General features: G+C 41.6%; 1 protein-coding gene across 5 annotated transcripts in view; it reads left to right on the top strand.

The window, feature by feature from the left end:
* Positions 1-17,525, top strand: part of LOC108695582 (SWI/SNF-related matrix-associated actin-dependent regulator of chromatin subfamily D member 3) — a 46,764-nt gene that overhangs the window by 22,025 nt on the left and 7,214 nt on the right. For all 5 annotated transcript variants that reach the window (XM_041568174.1, XM_041568170.1, XM_041568172.1 and 2 more), the window contains 9 exons: positions 2,722-2,912; positions 6,713-6,755; positions 10,574-10,696; positions 12,968-13,090; positions 15,030-15,125; positions 15,252-15,353; positions 15,973-16,134; positions 16,599-16,696; positions 17,186-17,321. In XM_041568174.1, the coding sequence (XP_041424108.1) occupies positions 2,722-2,912; positions 6,713-6,755; positions 10,574-10,696; positions 12,968-13,090; positions 15,030-15,125; positions 15,252-15,353; positions 15,973-16,134; positions 16,599-16,696; positions 17,186-17,321 (1,074 nt within the window). The remainder of the gene's footprint in view (positions 1-2,721; positions 2,913-6,712; positions 6,756-10,573; positions 10,697-12,967; positions 13,091-15,029; positions 15,126-15,251; positions 15,354-15,972; positions 16,135-16,598; positions 16,697-17,185; positions 17,322-17,525) is intronic.

The following is a 17,525-nucleotide window of genomic DNA, read 5'->3' as shown; positions in this document are numbered from 1 at the left end:
TTCCCTCCTCTAATCTCATTGGATCCCTCCTGTCTGCTGGGAGGAGCTACTGGTGAATAAAGCATCCGACCCTTCCTTGTACCTATCTAATGTATCAGCCTGTACCACTGATTCGGGGAGACAATTCCACATCTTCACAGCTCTCACTGTAACAAACCCCTTCCCAATATTTAGCTGGAACCTCTTTTCTTCTAATAGGAATGGGTGACCTTGTGTCAGCTGGAAGGAGCTACTGGTAAATAAATCATTAGAGAGATTATTATATGATCCCCTTATATATTTATACATAGTTATCATATCTCCCCTTAAGCGCCTCTTCTCCAGAGTGAACATCCCCAATTTGGCCAGTCTTTCCTCATAGCTAACATTTGCTCTTTACCAGCTTAGTTGCCCTTCTCTGTCCCCTCTCTAATACAATAATGTCCTGTTTGAGTGATGGAGACCAAAACTGTAGGGCATATTCTAGATGGGGCCTTACCAGTGCTCTATACAGTGGGACCCCCTCCTCCCGTGACTCTCTGCCCCATTTAATACAAGTCAAGACCTTATTTGCCCTTGATGCTGCTGACTGGCATTGCTTGCTACAGACAAGTTTATTATCTACAAGGACTCCAAGCTCCGTCTCCATTATGGATTTGCCTAGTGCAGTCCCATTAAGGGTATAAGTGGATATTGTTACATCCCAGGTGCAGGACTTTACATTTATCAACATTGAATCTCATTTGCCACTTAGCTGCCCAGATTGCCAGTTAGTCAAGATCCTGTTGCAAGTGCCACATCCTGGATGGAATTAATTGGGCTGATAGTTTTCTCTCATCTGCAAACACTGATACATTACTTACAATACCCTCCCCTAAGTCATTAATGAACAAGTTAAATAAAAGTGGCCCCAATACTGAGCCCTGGGGGACCCCACTAAGAACCTTACTCCAAGTAGAGAATGTCCCATTAACAACCACCCTCTGTACCCGATCCTGTAGCCAGTTTCCTATCCATGTGCAAACGACTTCATTAAGCCCAACAGACCTTAGTTTAGAAAGCAGTTGTTTGTGGGGCACAGTATCAAACGCTTTGGCAAAATCCAAATAGATCTACTGCCCCCCCACTGTCCAGCATCTTACTTACCTCATCATAAAAAGCAATCAAATTCGTCTGACATGACCTATCCTTCATAAAGCCATGCTGATTGCTGCTCATAATGACATTCATTAGGACAAAATTTTGATGTCAGTCTTACTGGCCTATAATTGCCAGGTTGAGATAATCCCCTTTAAATATTGGAATAACATCAGCTTTTCTCCAACCCATAGGCACCATACCAGATGAAAGTGAATCTGAGAAAATCAGAAACAGGGGCTGGTCTAAAACTGAACTAAGCTCTTTTAGATACCCACACTGCCCTGTCTATAATCTATAGATACCCATAGAGCCACCTCCCCCTTTTTTTGTGAACAATTAGCTCTTTTGCTAAGGAGTTTAATGCCACTGGCTCAGTTAATAGTCTGATCACAGCTGATAGGGGAGGGCTGGGAGTCTGTGGGTGGGGCAAGAATATTCTAATGGCAGTTTGCTTTGCAGCATTTGTGTATCTCCAGTGATGGCTATGTGCGTGGGACTAGAACACTTTCATTGCAATCTGGGGGTGGCAGAGAGTAGCAATTAAGGGGGAGGAGCAGAAAGTATCTAACTCAGGCAGTGGGTGGGACTAAAACACTTTGATGGAACTTACAGGGGGAGGAGCAGAGATTCTGTAACTCAGGCAGTGGGTGGGACTAAAAGACTCTGATGGACACTTACCTGGGAAGGGGCAGAAAGTCTGTAACTCAGGCAGTGGGTGGGACTAAAACACTCTGATGGAACTTACAAGGGGAGGAGCATAGAGTCTGTAACTCAGGCAGTGGGTGGGACTAAAACACTTTGATGGAACTTACAGGGGGAGGAGCAGAGATTCTGTAACTCAGGCAGTGGGTGGGACTAAAACACTTTGATGGAACTTACAGGGGGAGGAGCAGAGATTCTGTAACTCAGGCAGTGGGTGGGACTAAAACACTCTGATGGACACTTACCTGGGAAGGGGCAGAAAGTCTGTAACTCAGGCAGTGGGTGGGACTAAAACACTCTGATGGAACTTACAGGGGGAGGAGCAGAAAGTCTGTAACTCAGGCAGTGGGTGGGACTAAAACACTCTGATGGACACTTACCTAGGGAGGGGCAAGGAGTCTGTAACTTAGGCAGTGGGTGAGACTAAAACAGTCTGATGGACACTTACCTAGGGAGGGGCAAGGAGTCTGTAACTCAGGCAGTGGGTGGAATTAGAACACCAGCATCTCACAGGTAAGGGCCAAAAGTTCCAATCAAGCAAACTGTGATTGCAGCTAATGGGAGGAGGAGCTTTGGTCTGGTGGCAGCCAATGTGTATGTACATGTGTATAATATAACGTGGCACTAACGTGACTGTCATACAGGCATACAATACATGAGTAACTACTTTAGGTCTCCTCTCTCTTGCTCATAACCCCAAAGGAGCTCTCCTCTCAGCTTTACTTGTGTAGCCACTGGGGGCAGTGTTGTTCTCAGATCCTGCACCAAGTTGGGGAGCAGTGCTTCAGGGGTGTCTCTTGTCATGTCTCCAGGCTTTTGCTGTACATGGAAGTGGTGGGGTCATGATCAGCTCTTGTGCCATTACTTTACTCATTTAATTGGACCTCTCTTTCTTGGCAGCGTCCTGGGATGCCATCTGGGGCACGGATGCCTCATCAAGGAGCTCCTATGGGCCCTCCAGGGCCACCATTTGGTGGAAGCCCCTCAGTTCGGCCTGGAATACCACCAGCAGTGATGGAGCCAACAAGGAAGCGTTCAGCTCCACCTCAGGTCCAGCAGCAATCCAATCCCACGCAGGGGCGGAGCCGTAGGTAAATTACAGTGCTGCTGACCAATGGAGTCATTTTCATTGGTCCCACTGTATGATCAAGTTGGAACCTAACTCTAAACTTATGTGATGGGTCTAAACTGTGACACTGCCATTAGGTATCTTTCTTTGACTACAAGTAAAAATAAGTCCTGACATAGAGCCTCTTTGTGAGTATCAGTCTGTGAATAAAGCTTTAGTTTGTGAGTCGGAGTTACTCCTCTGTGTAAGAATAAGCCACTATATAAAACCTTCTGTGAGTATCAGTCTGTGAGTAAAGCTTTAGTTTGTGAGTCGGAGTTACTCCTCTGTGTAAGAATGAGCCACTATATAAAACCTTCTGTGAGTATCAGTCTGTGAGTAAAGCTTTAGTTTGTGAGTCAGAGTTACTCCTCTGTGTAAGAATAAGCCGCTATATAAAACCTTCTGTGAGTATCAGTCTGTGAGTAAAGCTGTAGTTTGTGAGTCGGAGTTACTCCTCTGTGTAAGAATGAGCCACTATATAAAACCTTCTGTGAGTATCAGTCTGTGAGTAAAGCTTTAGTTTGTGAGTCAGAGTTACTCCTCTGTGTAAGAATAAGCCGCTATATAAAACCTTCTGTGAGTACCAGTCTGTGAGTAAAGCTTTAGTTTGTGAGTCTAAATTATTCCTCTTTGTAAGAATGAGCCGCTATATCAGTCAGTGAGTAAAGCTTTAGATTGTGAGTCTGAGTTACTCCTCTGTGTAAGATTGAGCCTCTATATAAAACCTTCTGTGAGTATCAGTCTGTAAGTAAATCTTTAGTTTGTGAGTCTGAGTTACTCCTCTGTGTAAGAATTAGCCCCTATATAAAAACTCCTGTGAGTATCAGTCTGTAAGTAAATCTTTAGTTTGTGAGTCTGAGTTACTCCTCTGTGTAAGAATGAGCCCCTATATAAAAACTCCTGTGAGTATCAGTCTGTAAGTAAATCTTTAGTTTGTGAGTCTGAGTTACTCCTCTGTGTAAGAATGAGCCCTTATATAAAAACTCCTGTGAGTATCAGTCTGTAAGTAAATCTTTAGTTTGTGAGTCTGAGTTACTCCTCTGTGTAAGAATGAGCCCCTATATAAAAACTCCTGTGAGTATCAGTCTGTAAGTAAATCTTTAGTTTGTGAGTCTGAGTTACTCCTCTGTGTAAGAATAAGCCGCTATATAAAACCTTCTGTGAGTATCAGTCTGTGAGTAAAGCTTTAGTTTGTGAGTCTGAGTTACTCCTCTGTGTAAGAATGAGCCGCTATATAAAACCTCCTGTGAGTTTCAGGCTTTGAGCAAAGCTTTTGTCAGACTTTTTGAGTGTGACTTTGAGCAACTCCTCTGTGTGAGTCTACGAGTATGTCCTCTTTGTACCTGTGTGTCTTGCAAATATGAACCCATGAATAAATCTGCACACAAGTCCACAAGTAACACCATTGTGTGACTGTGAACCCATGAGTGTTTGTAGGAGTGTATATCAGTGAGTAAAGCTGTTGTGTGATCCTGAGTCCATGAATAAATCTGCCTTGTGAGTCTGAGCCTAGGAGTAAAGCCTTTGTGTATGTAAACACACAAGTCTTTGGGTGAGTTTAAATCCATTAGTCATTGTAGAGGTCCAGGATTAAAGCCTTTTGTGAGGATGAGTCCTTAAATGTTTGTACAAAGTAAACCAGTAAAGTCTTTGGGGTATATTTATCAAAGAGTGAAGTTAGAGATCACCACAGTCCACTAGAGGGAAATTCCACCACTCTCCATTCATTTCTATGGGATTTTTAAATGATTATTTATCAAAGGGTGAACTTTCATTGTTTGATAAATACGCCTTTAAAAATCCCATAGAAATGAATGGAGAGTGGTGGAATTTCCCTCTAGTGGACTGTGGTGATCTCTAACTTCACTCTTTGATAAATATACCCTCATGAGTAAAGTCTTTGGGTGAGTATGAAGGCATTAACCTTTGTATGAGTAAAGCCATTTTGTAAATGTGAGTTCCTGAGTAAATTATTTTCCCTAGTCTGGGTTTATAAGTAAATCCAATGTATGATTTTGGGTCCATGAGTAAATCATCCTTATATGTGTAAATTAGTGAGTAAAGCCTTTGGTCAGGGTGTACTCATGAGTACCTTTTGTTTGTGTGAGCCCATGAGTAAGGCCCTCGAGTATCAGTTTAAGCCTAAGCCTATAGGTACAATACAGTATATCACCTTGGTGAATTGGCACCCACGATTAAATCATCTATGTGAGAGTGAGTCCATGAGTTAATACTCATTCTGAGTGTGTGTTTTCATGAGTAGATGTGCATGTGTGACTCCACAAGTGACTCCATGAGTAACGTTCCTTTGAGAGTTTAAATCCATAAGTAAAGTTATTGGCTGAGTCCATGAGTAAATCCCATGTGTGAGTGTTTGTCTACAAGTAAAGCCCTTGTGGGAGTCCACAAGCAAATCCATATGTTAGTGTGAGTCCTGGAGTAAATCCCTTGAGTGAGTGTAAGTCCACATGCAAAACCATACGAGAGTGTGAGTCCTGGAGTAAATATCTCGAGTGAGTGTGAGTCCTGGAGTAAATCCCTTGAGTAAGTGTGAGTCCACATGCAAATCCATACTGCGAGTGTGAGTCCTGGAGTAAATCCCTTGTGTGAGTCCACAAGCAAATCCATACATGAGTGTGAGTCCTGGAGTAAATCCCTTGTGTGAGTCCACAAGCAAATCCATACATGAGTGTGAGTCCTGGAGTAAATCCCTTGAGTGAGTGTTTGTCTACATGTAAATCCCTTGTGTGAGTCCACAAGCAAATCCATACATGAGTGTGAGTCCTGGAGTAAATCCCTTGAGTGAGTGTTTGTCTACATGTAAATCCCTTGTGTGAGTCCACAAGCAAATCCATACTGCGAGTGTGAGTCCTGGAGTAAATCCCTTGTGTGAGTGTGAGTCGATTTGCAAATCCATACTGCGAGTTTGAGTCAGGAGTAAATCTCTTGTGTGAGTGTGAGTCCACATGCAAATCCATACTGCGAGTGTGAGTCCTGGAGTAAATCCCTTGTGTGAGTGTGAGTCGATTTGCAAATCCATGCTGCGAGTTTAGGTCAGGAGTAAATCCCTTGTGTGAGTGTGAGTCCACATGCAAATCCATACTGCGAGTGTGAGTCCTGGAGTAAATCCCTTGTGTGAGTGTGAGTCGATTTGCAAATCCATGCTGCGAGTTTAGGTCAGGAGTAAATCCCTTGTGTGAGTGTGAGTCCACATGCAAATCCATACTGCGAGTGTGAGTCCAGGAGTAAATCCCTTGTGTGAGTCCACATGCAAATCCATACTGCTAGTCTGAGTCCAGAAATAAATCCCTTGTGTGAGTGTTTGTCTATAAGTAAATCCCTTGCGTGAGTCCACAAGCAAATCCATACTGCGAGTGTGAGTCCAGGAGTAAATCCCTTGTGTGAGTCCACAAGCAAATCCATACATGAGTGTGAGTCCTGGAGTAAATCCCTTCTTTGAGTCTACAAGTAAATCCCTTGTGTGAGTCCATGAGTAAACCCCTTCTGTGAGTGTTAGTCCAGGAGTAAATCCCTTGTGTGAGTGTGAGTCATGGAGTAAATCCCATCTGTGAGTGTTAGTCCACATGTGAACAGGGGTCAATCCTAAATATTTGCTGTGATTCTATTGGAGCCCTTGATAAAGGATTGTGTGAGTATATGGGGCTGTTGGTAGATCCTCTGTGTGAGTGTATTGTGTGGGAATATTTAGTGGAGGTATGTAGGTTTGTTATGGGTAATATGTAAACTTACTAACAAAATGTGTCTTATTTCATTATCCAGTGCCAAGAGAAGGAAGATGGCAGATAAGATCCTTCCTCAGAGGGTAGGTATCAGCTCATGACAGGGGTCGGTGACCTCTTCCTGTTCTGCATATTACACTGAGCGTAACAGTCCAACAGTCCTTATGGTGAATATTGGCCAGGACATGTACAGTATCTGACATCACTACTGCCTCACTTCACTCATCTTCTGCTTCCACTTTTGGTCTTCATAGGCCAAGTCCATGGGAGGTTGTTCTTCTTCTCCCACCCAACTTCCACTACCCAAATTCTACCAGATTTATCCCTTAACCAAGTTCCAAGTCATTTCTCCCATTTCTCATCTTGAGTTCTTCCATACGGCAATATCCTGGGTTCTACCATTACCTTCAGCCATTGTTCTTAAGGGGAGTTGCTTGTAGAACTGCTCTCATTGTATAATTCTCCAGTAATTCTATTACATAATGTTTTGGGAATACTGTTACCCACTGCTCTCATTGTATAATTCTCCAGTAATTCTATTACATAATGTTTTGGGAATACTGTTACCCACTGCTCTCATTGTATTATTCTCCAGTAATTCTATTACATAATGTTTTGGGAATACTGTTACGCACTGCTCTCATTGTATAATGCTCCAGTAATTCTATTACATAATGTTTTGGGAATACTGTTACGCACTGCTCTCATTGTATAATTCTCCAGTAATTCTATTACATAATGTTTTGGGAATACTGTTACGCACTGCTCTCATTGTATAATGCTCCAGTAATTCTATTACATAATGTTTTGGGAATACTGTTACCCGTTGCTCTCATTGTATAATTCTCCAGTAATTCTATTAATAATGTTTTGGGAATACTGTTACCCACTGCTCTCATTGTATAATGCTCCAGTAATTATATTACATAATGTTTTGGGAATACTGTTACCCACTGCTCTCATTGTATAATTCTCCAGTAATTCTATTAATAATTTTTTGGGAATACTGTTACCCACTGCTCTCATTGTATAATTCTCCAGTAATTCTATTACATAATGTTTTGGGAATACTGTTACCCACTGCTCTCATTGTATAATGCTCCAGTAATTCTATTAATAATGTTTTGGGATACTGTTACCCCACTGCTCCCTCATTGTACTAATGCTCCAAGTAATTCCTATTACATAATGTTTTGCGGAATACTGTTACCCACTGCTCTCATTGTATAATGCTCCATGGTAAATTCTATTAATAAATGTTTTGGGAATACTGTTACCCCACTGCTCTCATTGTATAATCCGCTCCAGCAATTCCTATAACATAATGTTTTTGGGAATACTTGGTACCCACTGCTTCTCATTGTATAGTATGCTACCCAGTATATCTATTTAACATAATGTTTTGGGAATACTGTTACCCACCTGCTCTCAATTGTATAAGTGCCGCAGCAATTCTAATTAAATAATCGATTTTGGGAATACTGGTTACCCACGTGCTCTCATTGTACTAGATGCCTCCAGTAACCTTTATAATAATGGGAATACTTTTCCCACTGCTCTCATTGTATATGCTTCCAGTAATTCTATTAATTAATGTTTTGGGAATACTGTTACCCCACTGCCTCTCATTGTATAATGGCCTCCAGTAATTCTAGTTACATAATGTTTTTGGGAATACTGTTAACCCACTGGCCTCTCATTGTTATAATGCTCCAGCTAAATTCCTATTAATAATGTTTTGGGAATACTGTTACCCACTGCTCTCATTGTATAATGCTCCAGTAATTCTATTACATAATTTTTGGGAATACTGTTTACCCACTGCTCTCATTGTATTCATTTCTCCAGTAATTCTTATTTACATAATGTTTTGGGAAATACTGTTACGGCAGCTGGCTCTTCATTGTATAATGCTCCAGTAAATTCTATTCACATAATGGTGTTTGGGTAATACTGGTTACCCGTTGCTCTCATTGTATAATTTCTCCCAGTAATTCTTATTAATATGTTTTGGGGGAATACTGTTACCCACTGCTCTAATTGTATAATGCTCCAGTAGTTATATTACATATGTTTGGGAATTACTGTTACCACTGCTCTCAATTGTATAATCTCCAGTATTTTCTATTAATTAATTTTCTTGGGAAACTGTTACCCAACTGCTCTCATTGTATAATTCTCCAGTAAGTTCTATTACAAACTTGTTTCTGGGAAATACTGTTACCCACTGCTCTCATTGTTATAATGCTCCAGTTAATTTGTCTATTAATATGTTTTTGGGAATACTGTTACCCCCACTGACTTCTCATTGTAAATGCTCCAGTAATTCTATTACATAACTGTTTTGGGAATACTGTACCCACTGCTCTCATTGGAGTCAGCTTCATTGTATAATGCTCCAGCAATTCTATACATAATGTTTTGGGAATACTGTTACCCACTGCTCTCATTTGTATAATGCTCCAGTAATTCTATTAATAATGTTTTGGGAATACTGTTACCCACTGCTCTCATTGTATTAATTGCTCCAGCAATTCTATTACATAATGTTTTGGGAATACTGTTACCCACTGCTCTCATTGTATAATGCTCCAGTAATTCTATTAATAATGTTTTGGGAATACTGTTACCCACTGCTCTCATTGTATAATGCTCCAGTAATTCTATTACATAATGTTTTGGGAATACTGTTACCCACTGCTCTCATTGTATAATGCTCCAGTAATTTCTATTACATATGTTTTTGGAAATACTGTTACCACTGCTCTCATTGTATAATGCTCCAGTATATTCTATTAATAATGTTTTGGGAATACTGTTACCCATGCTCTCATTGGTAATGCTCCAGTAATTCTATTACATAATGTTTTGGGAATACTGTTACCCACTGCTCTCATTGTATAATGCTCCAGTAATTCTATTACATAATGTTTTGGGAATACTGTTACGCACTGCTCTCATTGTATAATTCTCCAGTAATTCTATTAATAATGTTTTGGGAATACTGTTACCCACTGCTCTCATTGTATAATGCTCCAGTAATTCTATTACATAATGTTTTGGGAATACTGTTACGCACTGCTCTCATTGTATAATGCTCCAGTAATTCTATTAATAATGTTTTGGGAATACTGTTACCCACTGCTCTCATTGTATAATGCTCCAGTAATTCTATTAATAATGTTTTGGGAATACTGTTACCCACTGCTCTCATTGTATAATGCTCCAGCAATTCTATTACATAATGTTTTGGGAATACTGTTACCCACTGCTCTCATTGTATAATGCTCCAGCAATTCTATTACATAATGTTTTGGGAATACTGTTACCCACTGCTCTCATTGTATTATGCTCCAGTAATTCTATTACATAATGTCAGTACAAATTTCCATAGCAATACAAATGTTCTGAAATGAGAGTGGAATCTACATTAGGAGTTGACTGTGAGAACTCCTTTAGACTCATAGAGTTGTGCATAGTCTCCTTTGGTTTTGATGAAGTTTATCCCGGGGGACTTTGGGTCCAATACCTTGTACTTTGGTTATGAATTTAATGTGTCATTTCTTCCACTTCATTTCCTCTGCATTATGTAACCTTTCTTTGAATGTTTAAATCTTCCCATTTCTACTAAGAGATGATTTTATATCCATATTTACACTGTGGTGAGAAATGTGTTCAAACCCATGAATCTGATTGGCCAAAAGTGATGTCTGCTCCTCTAAATGTAGATCTGTGCAGCAGGATTGGTGGAATTCCTCTATGACAATAAGAGAGGCTCGTGCATCTGTAGGGTCCACAGCCCTGACACTCTACACATGGAGAGTCTTGACCCTACATTAGCAAGAGCCCCTCTTATTGTCCTAGAGGAATTCTCATATTTATGTCCCTGTTGGTCCCATAGATCCGGGAACTTGTTCCTGAGTCCCAGGCCTACATGGATCTTCTGGCCTTTGAAAGAAAACTGGACCAAACCATCATGAGGAAGCGCATTGACATCCAAGAGGCATTAAAGAGGCCCATGAAGGTGAGTGGTTTGGGGAAGGTGAGATACAAAGTCCTTGCCATTTGGGCTCTATGAGAGAGACTGAAGAACATTTCTAACATTGAGTTTTCCTTGCTCGGCCTTCATTAAATGCAAATTCATGGAAGAACTGATTCCAAACACTTAAAGGAAACGTAAAGGTAAAATCACTAAGTGGTGGCAATTTGTCATGCAGCGATCAAAATCACATTAGCCCCAGGCCAGTGTATCTGCTCAAATAATTCACTTACCTGGGGCGCAGAGCATCCATCTTGCTTTATTTCCCAGGTAGTCCTTGCATGGACTTGGGTGGGTGTCCTATAGCATTCGCTGGATCTCCTAGAGACAACAGTTCCTATTGGACTTGCTCAACTGCTCTAACCTGTTTCTACCCCAAGAGTGACTGTCTATATCATCTTACATCCCCCAATAAATAGTGACTGTCTATATCATCTTACATCCCCCCAATAAATAGTGACTGTCTATATCATCTTACATCCCCCAATAAATAGTGACTGTCTATATCATCTTACATCCCCCAATAAATAGTGACTGTCTATATCATCTTATATCCCCCCAATAAATAGTGACTGTCTATATCATCTTACATCCCCCCAATAAATAGTGACTGTCTATATCATCTTACATCCCCCCAATAAATAGTGACTTGTCCTAGGCAAGTTTCATCTTACATCCCCCCAATAAATAGTGACTGTCTATATCATCTTAACATTCCCCCAATAAATAGTGAGTGTCTATATCATCTTACATCCCCCAATAAATAGTGAGTGTCTATATCATCTTACATCCCCCCAATAAATAGTGACTGTCTATATCATCTTACATCTCCCCAATAAATAGTGACTGTCTATATCATCTTACATTCCCCCAATAAATAGTGACTGTCTATATCATCTTACATCCCCCCAATAAATATGACACATCCCCCCAATAATAGTGTGTCTATATCATCTTACATCCCCCAATAAATAGTGACTGTCTATATCTATAACATCCCCCAATAAATAGTGAGTGGTCCTATTCATCCTTACAATCCCCCCAATAAATAGTTGAACCCCTGTCTATATCATCTTACATCCCCCCAATAAATAGTGACTGTCTATATCATCTTACATCCCCCCCAATAAATAGTGACTGTCCTATATCATCTTACATCCCCCAATAAATAGTGACTGTCTATATCATCTTACATCCCCCCAATAAATAGTGACTGTCTATATCATCTTACTATCCCCCAATAAATAGTGACTGTCTATATCATCTTACATCCCCCCAATAAATAGTGAGTGTCTATATCATCTTACATCCCCCCAATAAATAGTGACTGTCTATATCATCTTACATCCCCCCAATAAATAGTGACTGTCTATATCATCTTACATCTCCCCCAATAATAGTGACTGTCCTATATCATCTTACATCCCCCCAATAAATAGTGACTGTCTATATCATCTTACATCCCCCCCCAATAAATAGTGACTGTCTATATATCTTACATCCCCCCAATAAAATAGTGAGTGTCTATATCATCTTATATCCCCGCCAATAAATAGTGACTGTCTATATCACTTACATCCCCCCCAATAAATAGTGACTGTCTATATCATCTTACATCCCCCAATAAATAGTGACTGTCTATATCATCTTACATCCCCCAATAAATAGTGACTGTCTATATCATCTTACATCCCCCCCAATAAATAGTGACTGTCTATATCATCTTACATCCCCCCAATAAATAGTGACTGTCTATATCATCTTACATCCCCCCCAATAAATAGTGACTGTCTATATCATCTTACATCCCCCCAATAAATAGTGACTGTCTATATCATCTTACATCCCCCCAATAAATAGTGACTGTCTATATCATCTTACATCCCCCCAATAAATAGTGACTGTCTATATCATCTTACATCTCCCCAATAAATAGTGACTGTCTATATCCTCTTACATCCCCCAATAAATAGTGACTGTCTATATCATCTTACATCCCCCCAATAAATAGTGACTGTCTATATCATCTTACATCCCCCCAATAAATAGTGAGTGTCTATATCATCTTACATCCCCCCCAATAAATAGTGACTGTCTATATCATCTTACATCCCCCCAATAAATAGTGACTGTCTATATCATCTTACAACAGCCCCTCTGCCATTTGCCTGTGGGGGGGGGCAGCCATTACTGTTAGGAAGCAGTGCATCATGGGGGACAGGGACCAACTGCACATCTGTTGTTCTTCTCTTGCAGCAAAAGAGGAAGCTCCGCCTTTACATCTCCAATACATTTAATCCAGCTAAAGCAGATGCTGATGACTCTGATGGGAGCATTGCCTCCTGGGAACTGCGTGTGGAAGGAAAGTTACTGGATGATGTAAGTGAGGGGCCGCAAGGAGACATTGGCCCCTATTTATTGGGCCCCTGACTCATGTCCTTTATTCTTTTCTATGTGCAACTTGTGTTTCCACCGCTGCTGCAGAGATGTGTGGCAGCTCCCACTAGAGTAAGTCAGGCAGCAACTCAGAGTGGTCTCTCCAACCAGTTATAGATCAGCTTCTCAACATGTTTATATGGTCACGGCTTTGCTCTTCCCATAGTAACCGTTTCCCATATTCTGCTCTTCCCATAGTAACCGTTTCCCATATTCTGCTCTTCCCATAGTAACTGTTTCCCATACTCTGCTGTTTCCATAGTAACCATTTCCCATATTCTGCTCTTCCCATAGTAACGGTTTCCCATATTCTGCTCTTCCCATAGTAAAGGTTTCCCATATTCTGCTCTTCCCATAGTAACTGTTTCCCATACTCTGCTGTTCCCATAGTAACCGTTTCCCATATTCTGCTCTTCCCATAGTAACTGTTTCCCATATTCTGCTCTTCCCATAGTAACGGTTTCCCATATTCTGCTCTTCCCATAGTAACCATTTCCCATATTCTGCTCTTCCCATAGTTACCATTTCCCATATTCTGCTCTTCCCATAGTAACTGTTTCCCATATTCTGTTGTTCCCATAGTAACCGTTTCCCATATTCTGCTCTTCCCATAGTAACCGTTTCCCATATTCTGCTCTTCCCATAGTAACTGTTTCCCATATTCTGTTGGTCCCATAGTAACCGTTTCCCATATTCTGCTCTTCCCATAGTAACCGTTTCCCATATTCTGCTCTTCCCATAGTAACTGTTTCCCATATTCTGCTCTTCCCATAGTAACTGTTTCCCATATTCTGCTCTTCCCATAGTAACCGTTTCCCATATTCTGCTCTTCCCATAGTAACCGTTTCCCATATTCTGCTCTTCCCATAGTAACTGTTTCCCATATTCTGCTCTTCCCATAGTAACTGTTTCCCATATTCTGCTCTTCCCATAGTAACTGTTTCCCATACTCTGCTCTTCCGATAGTAACTGTTTCCCATATTCTGCTCTTCTCTTAGTAACTGTTTCCCATATTCTGCTCTTCCCATAGTAACTGTTTCCCATACTCTGCTCTTCCGATAGTAACTGTTTCCCATATTCTGCTCTTCTCTTAGTAACCATTTCCCATATTCTGCTCTTCCCATAGTTACCATTTCCCATATTCTGCTCTTCCCATAGTAACTATTCCCATATTCTGCTCTTCCCATAGTAACTGTTTCCCATATTCTGTTGTTCCCATAGTAACCGTTTCCCATATTCTGCTCTTCCCATAGTAACCGTTTCCCATATTCTGCTCTTCCCATAGTAACTGTTTCCCATATTCTGTTGTTCCCATAGTAACCGTTTCCCATATTCTGCTCTTCCCATAGTAACTGTTTCCCATATTCTGCTCTTCCCATAGTAACTGTTTCCCATATTCTGCTCTTCTCTTAGTAACTGTTTCCCATATTCTGCTCTTCCCATAGTAACTGTTTCCCATACTCTGCTCTTCCGATAGTAACTGTTTCCCATATTCTGCTCTTCCCATAGTAACCGTTTCCCATATTCTGCTCTTCCCATAGTAACCGTTTCCCATACTCTGCTGTTCCCATAGTAACTGTTTCCTATTCCGGTTCCTCAATGTTCCTCTTTGTGTAACAGACCCTTTATGAAGTCGCCCCTTTATCCAGTCAAACTGCCATATTGCCTATTCCGTGTGTTTGTTGGTTCTTGAGGACCAGAGTCATAGGAGGGGCCCTTAGCAGCGCAGGAACACTTTGGCCCCCAATTGCAGTGGAAGAAACATAAAAGTTTCATTTCTTGGTGGAACACTGGGAGCTCTGGCTGAAAACACCAGTTGGGGGCTTTATACTGTACCCCCTTTCTCACTAGTTACTCACCCACTGTCTCCTTTTTCTCTCAGCCCAGTAAGATGAAGAGAAAATTCTCCTCCTTCTTCAAGAGTTTGGTCATCGAGTTGGATAAAGACTTGTATGGACCGGACAATCACTTGGTGGAGGTCTGTGGGGCAGAATGTGGGTGGGGGGCACAATGGCAAAGGGCAGGTTTGTGTATGTGAGGAGGGCAGATTAGAGTGTGAGCGATGGGGCAAAACATGTTATTGAGTTTTCTATCTTGTATTTAGTGGCACAGGACCCCGAGTACCCAGGAGACCGATGGGTTTCAGGTGAAAAGACCAGGAGATGTGAGTGTGCGATGCACCCTGCTACTAATGCTGGACTACCAGGTACTTACTACAATGTTACTCCTATTTACCCCTAATACTCTGTGCCCCCTGCTTCTAAAGCTGGACTACCAGGTACTTACTACAATATTACCCCTATTTACCCCTAATACTCTGTGCCCCCTGCTACTAATGCTGGACTACCAGGTACTTACTACAGTGTTACCCCTATTTACCCCTAATACTCTGTGCCCCCTGCTACTAATGTTAGACTACCAGGTACTTCCTACAATATTACCCCTATTTACCCCAATACTCTGTGCCCCCTGCTACTAATGTTGGACTACCAGGTACTTACTACAATGTTACCCCTATTTACCCCTAATACCCTGTACCTTCTGCTACTAATGCTGGACTACCAGGTACTTACTACAGTGTTACCCCTGCTATTAATGCTGGACTACCAGGTACTTCCTACAATGTTACCGCTATTTACCCCAATACCCTGTGCCCCCTGCTACTAATGCTGGACTATGATGCTGAATATCACTGCACTAACACTGATACAGTCAGTTAATCAGACAGTTGATTCCTCATTTAGGTCTATCCCAGAGATCCCACCAGTGTGAGTATTATTACTGTCACATCAGGAATTGTATTAATCACCCCACTTTTCCTTTAGCCCCCACAGTTCAAGCTGGACCCCCGCCTGGCACGTCTCCTGGGCCTTCACACCCAGACCAGAGCAGTCATCATCCAGGCTCTATGGCAGTATATAAAGAGCAACAAACTGCAAGACTGTCATGATAAGGAATATATAACTGGGGACAAGTACTTCCAGCAGGTACCCCCATCTGTCAGCAGCCAACTGTCACCTGGTCTGACACCCCTACCCCTCATTGTACTGATATAGTCTCTCTGTCTGACACCCCTACCCCTCACTCTACTGATACAGTCTCTCTGTCTGACACCCCTACCCCTCACTGTACCAATAGAATCACCTGGTCTGGCACCCTACAGCCAGTCCCCTACTTCATGAAAACTGTACCCCTACTTAGAACATTTCGGTAATACTGTGATCCCCTGTTGTTGACTAAAGAGCAGCCATGTGTAACTCGCACAGCTTCACTCATCATTTAAACCCCATGAACAACTACACACTCTGTGTAAGTCACTAGTACCTACCTGTGCACTCTTCACTGTCTCCTCCTCCAGCCACTGTGTCCTGCACTCACCTGTGCTCTCTACTTCTCTCCAACACTCTCTTTCTGATTTGCTTTCTCTCTCTCTCACTGTCATGACCCTCAGATATTTGACTGTCCCAGAGTAAAGTTCTCGGAGATACCGCAGAGACTGACAAACCTGCTTCTGCCCCCCGACCCGATTGTCATCAACCACATCATCAGGTACAAAATATACAACTAAACTCTACTTACTGCACTTATCCCTAGTAACTGTGACTGTGAGCTTATCCCTAGTAACTGTGACTATGAGCTTATCCCTAGTAACTGTCCTCTGACTGTCAGCTTATCCCTAGTAACTGTGACTATGTGCTTATCTCTAGTAACTATGCTCTGACTTTGCATTTATCCCTAGTAACTGTGCTCTGACTGTGAGCTTGTCTCTGCTAACTGTGACTGTGAGCTTTTCCCTAGTAACTGTGACTATGTGCTTATCTCTAGTAACTGTGCTCTGACAGTTAGTTTATCCCTAATGGTAGAATGACGTTTTTGTTACATGTGCTGTACAAGCAGTAGAAGTTGTAGTGTTGGTGCAATTCAGTGCAATTTATGTTACTCAGTGTTCTGACTAGACGTTTAACCCATTTAAAAAAACAGTTTATTCTTCTTGGTGAACCTCTATATTGATCACCCCTGTCTGTTTTACTTGGCCAGCGTTGACCCCACAGACCAGAAGAAAACTGCCTGTTATGATATTGATGTGGAGGTTGAAGATCCTCTGAAGAGTCAGATGAGCAGCTTCTTGCTCTCTACAGCCAATCAGCAAGAGATTTCTTCCCTTGATAACAAGGTACCTCTTGGGCCCAAACCCCCAAAAGCTGTAACCCCTGTAGCATTTATTTACCACTGCTCATGTGTAGTAGGGCTAATCCCAGAGAGAAAGGTAGACAGGCCCTGAGTAAGTCATACCCTATGCAGGCGTTATATGGAGTGGGATTATGGGTAGTGGTAGTTTGGGTTTAAGGTTAGATTTGGCAGTCTGGACTGTTACTTA

The sequence above is a fragment of the Xenopus laevis genome, chromosome 6S, assembly GCF_017654675.1.
Source record: "Xenopus laevis strain J_2021 chromosome 6S, Xenopus_laevis_v10.1, whole genome shotgun sequence".
In the NCBI taxonomy this organism is placed as follows: domain Eukaryota; kingdom Metazoa; phylum Chordata; class Amphibia; order Anura; family Pipidae; genus Xenopus; species Xenopus laevis.
Note: the sequence above shows the minus strand (reverse complement) of the source record. Positions and strands in the feature narration are given on the sequence as shown.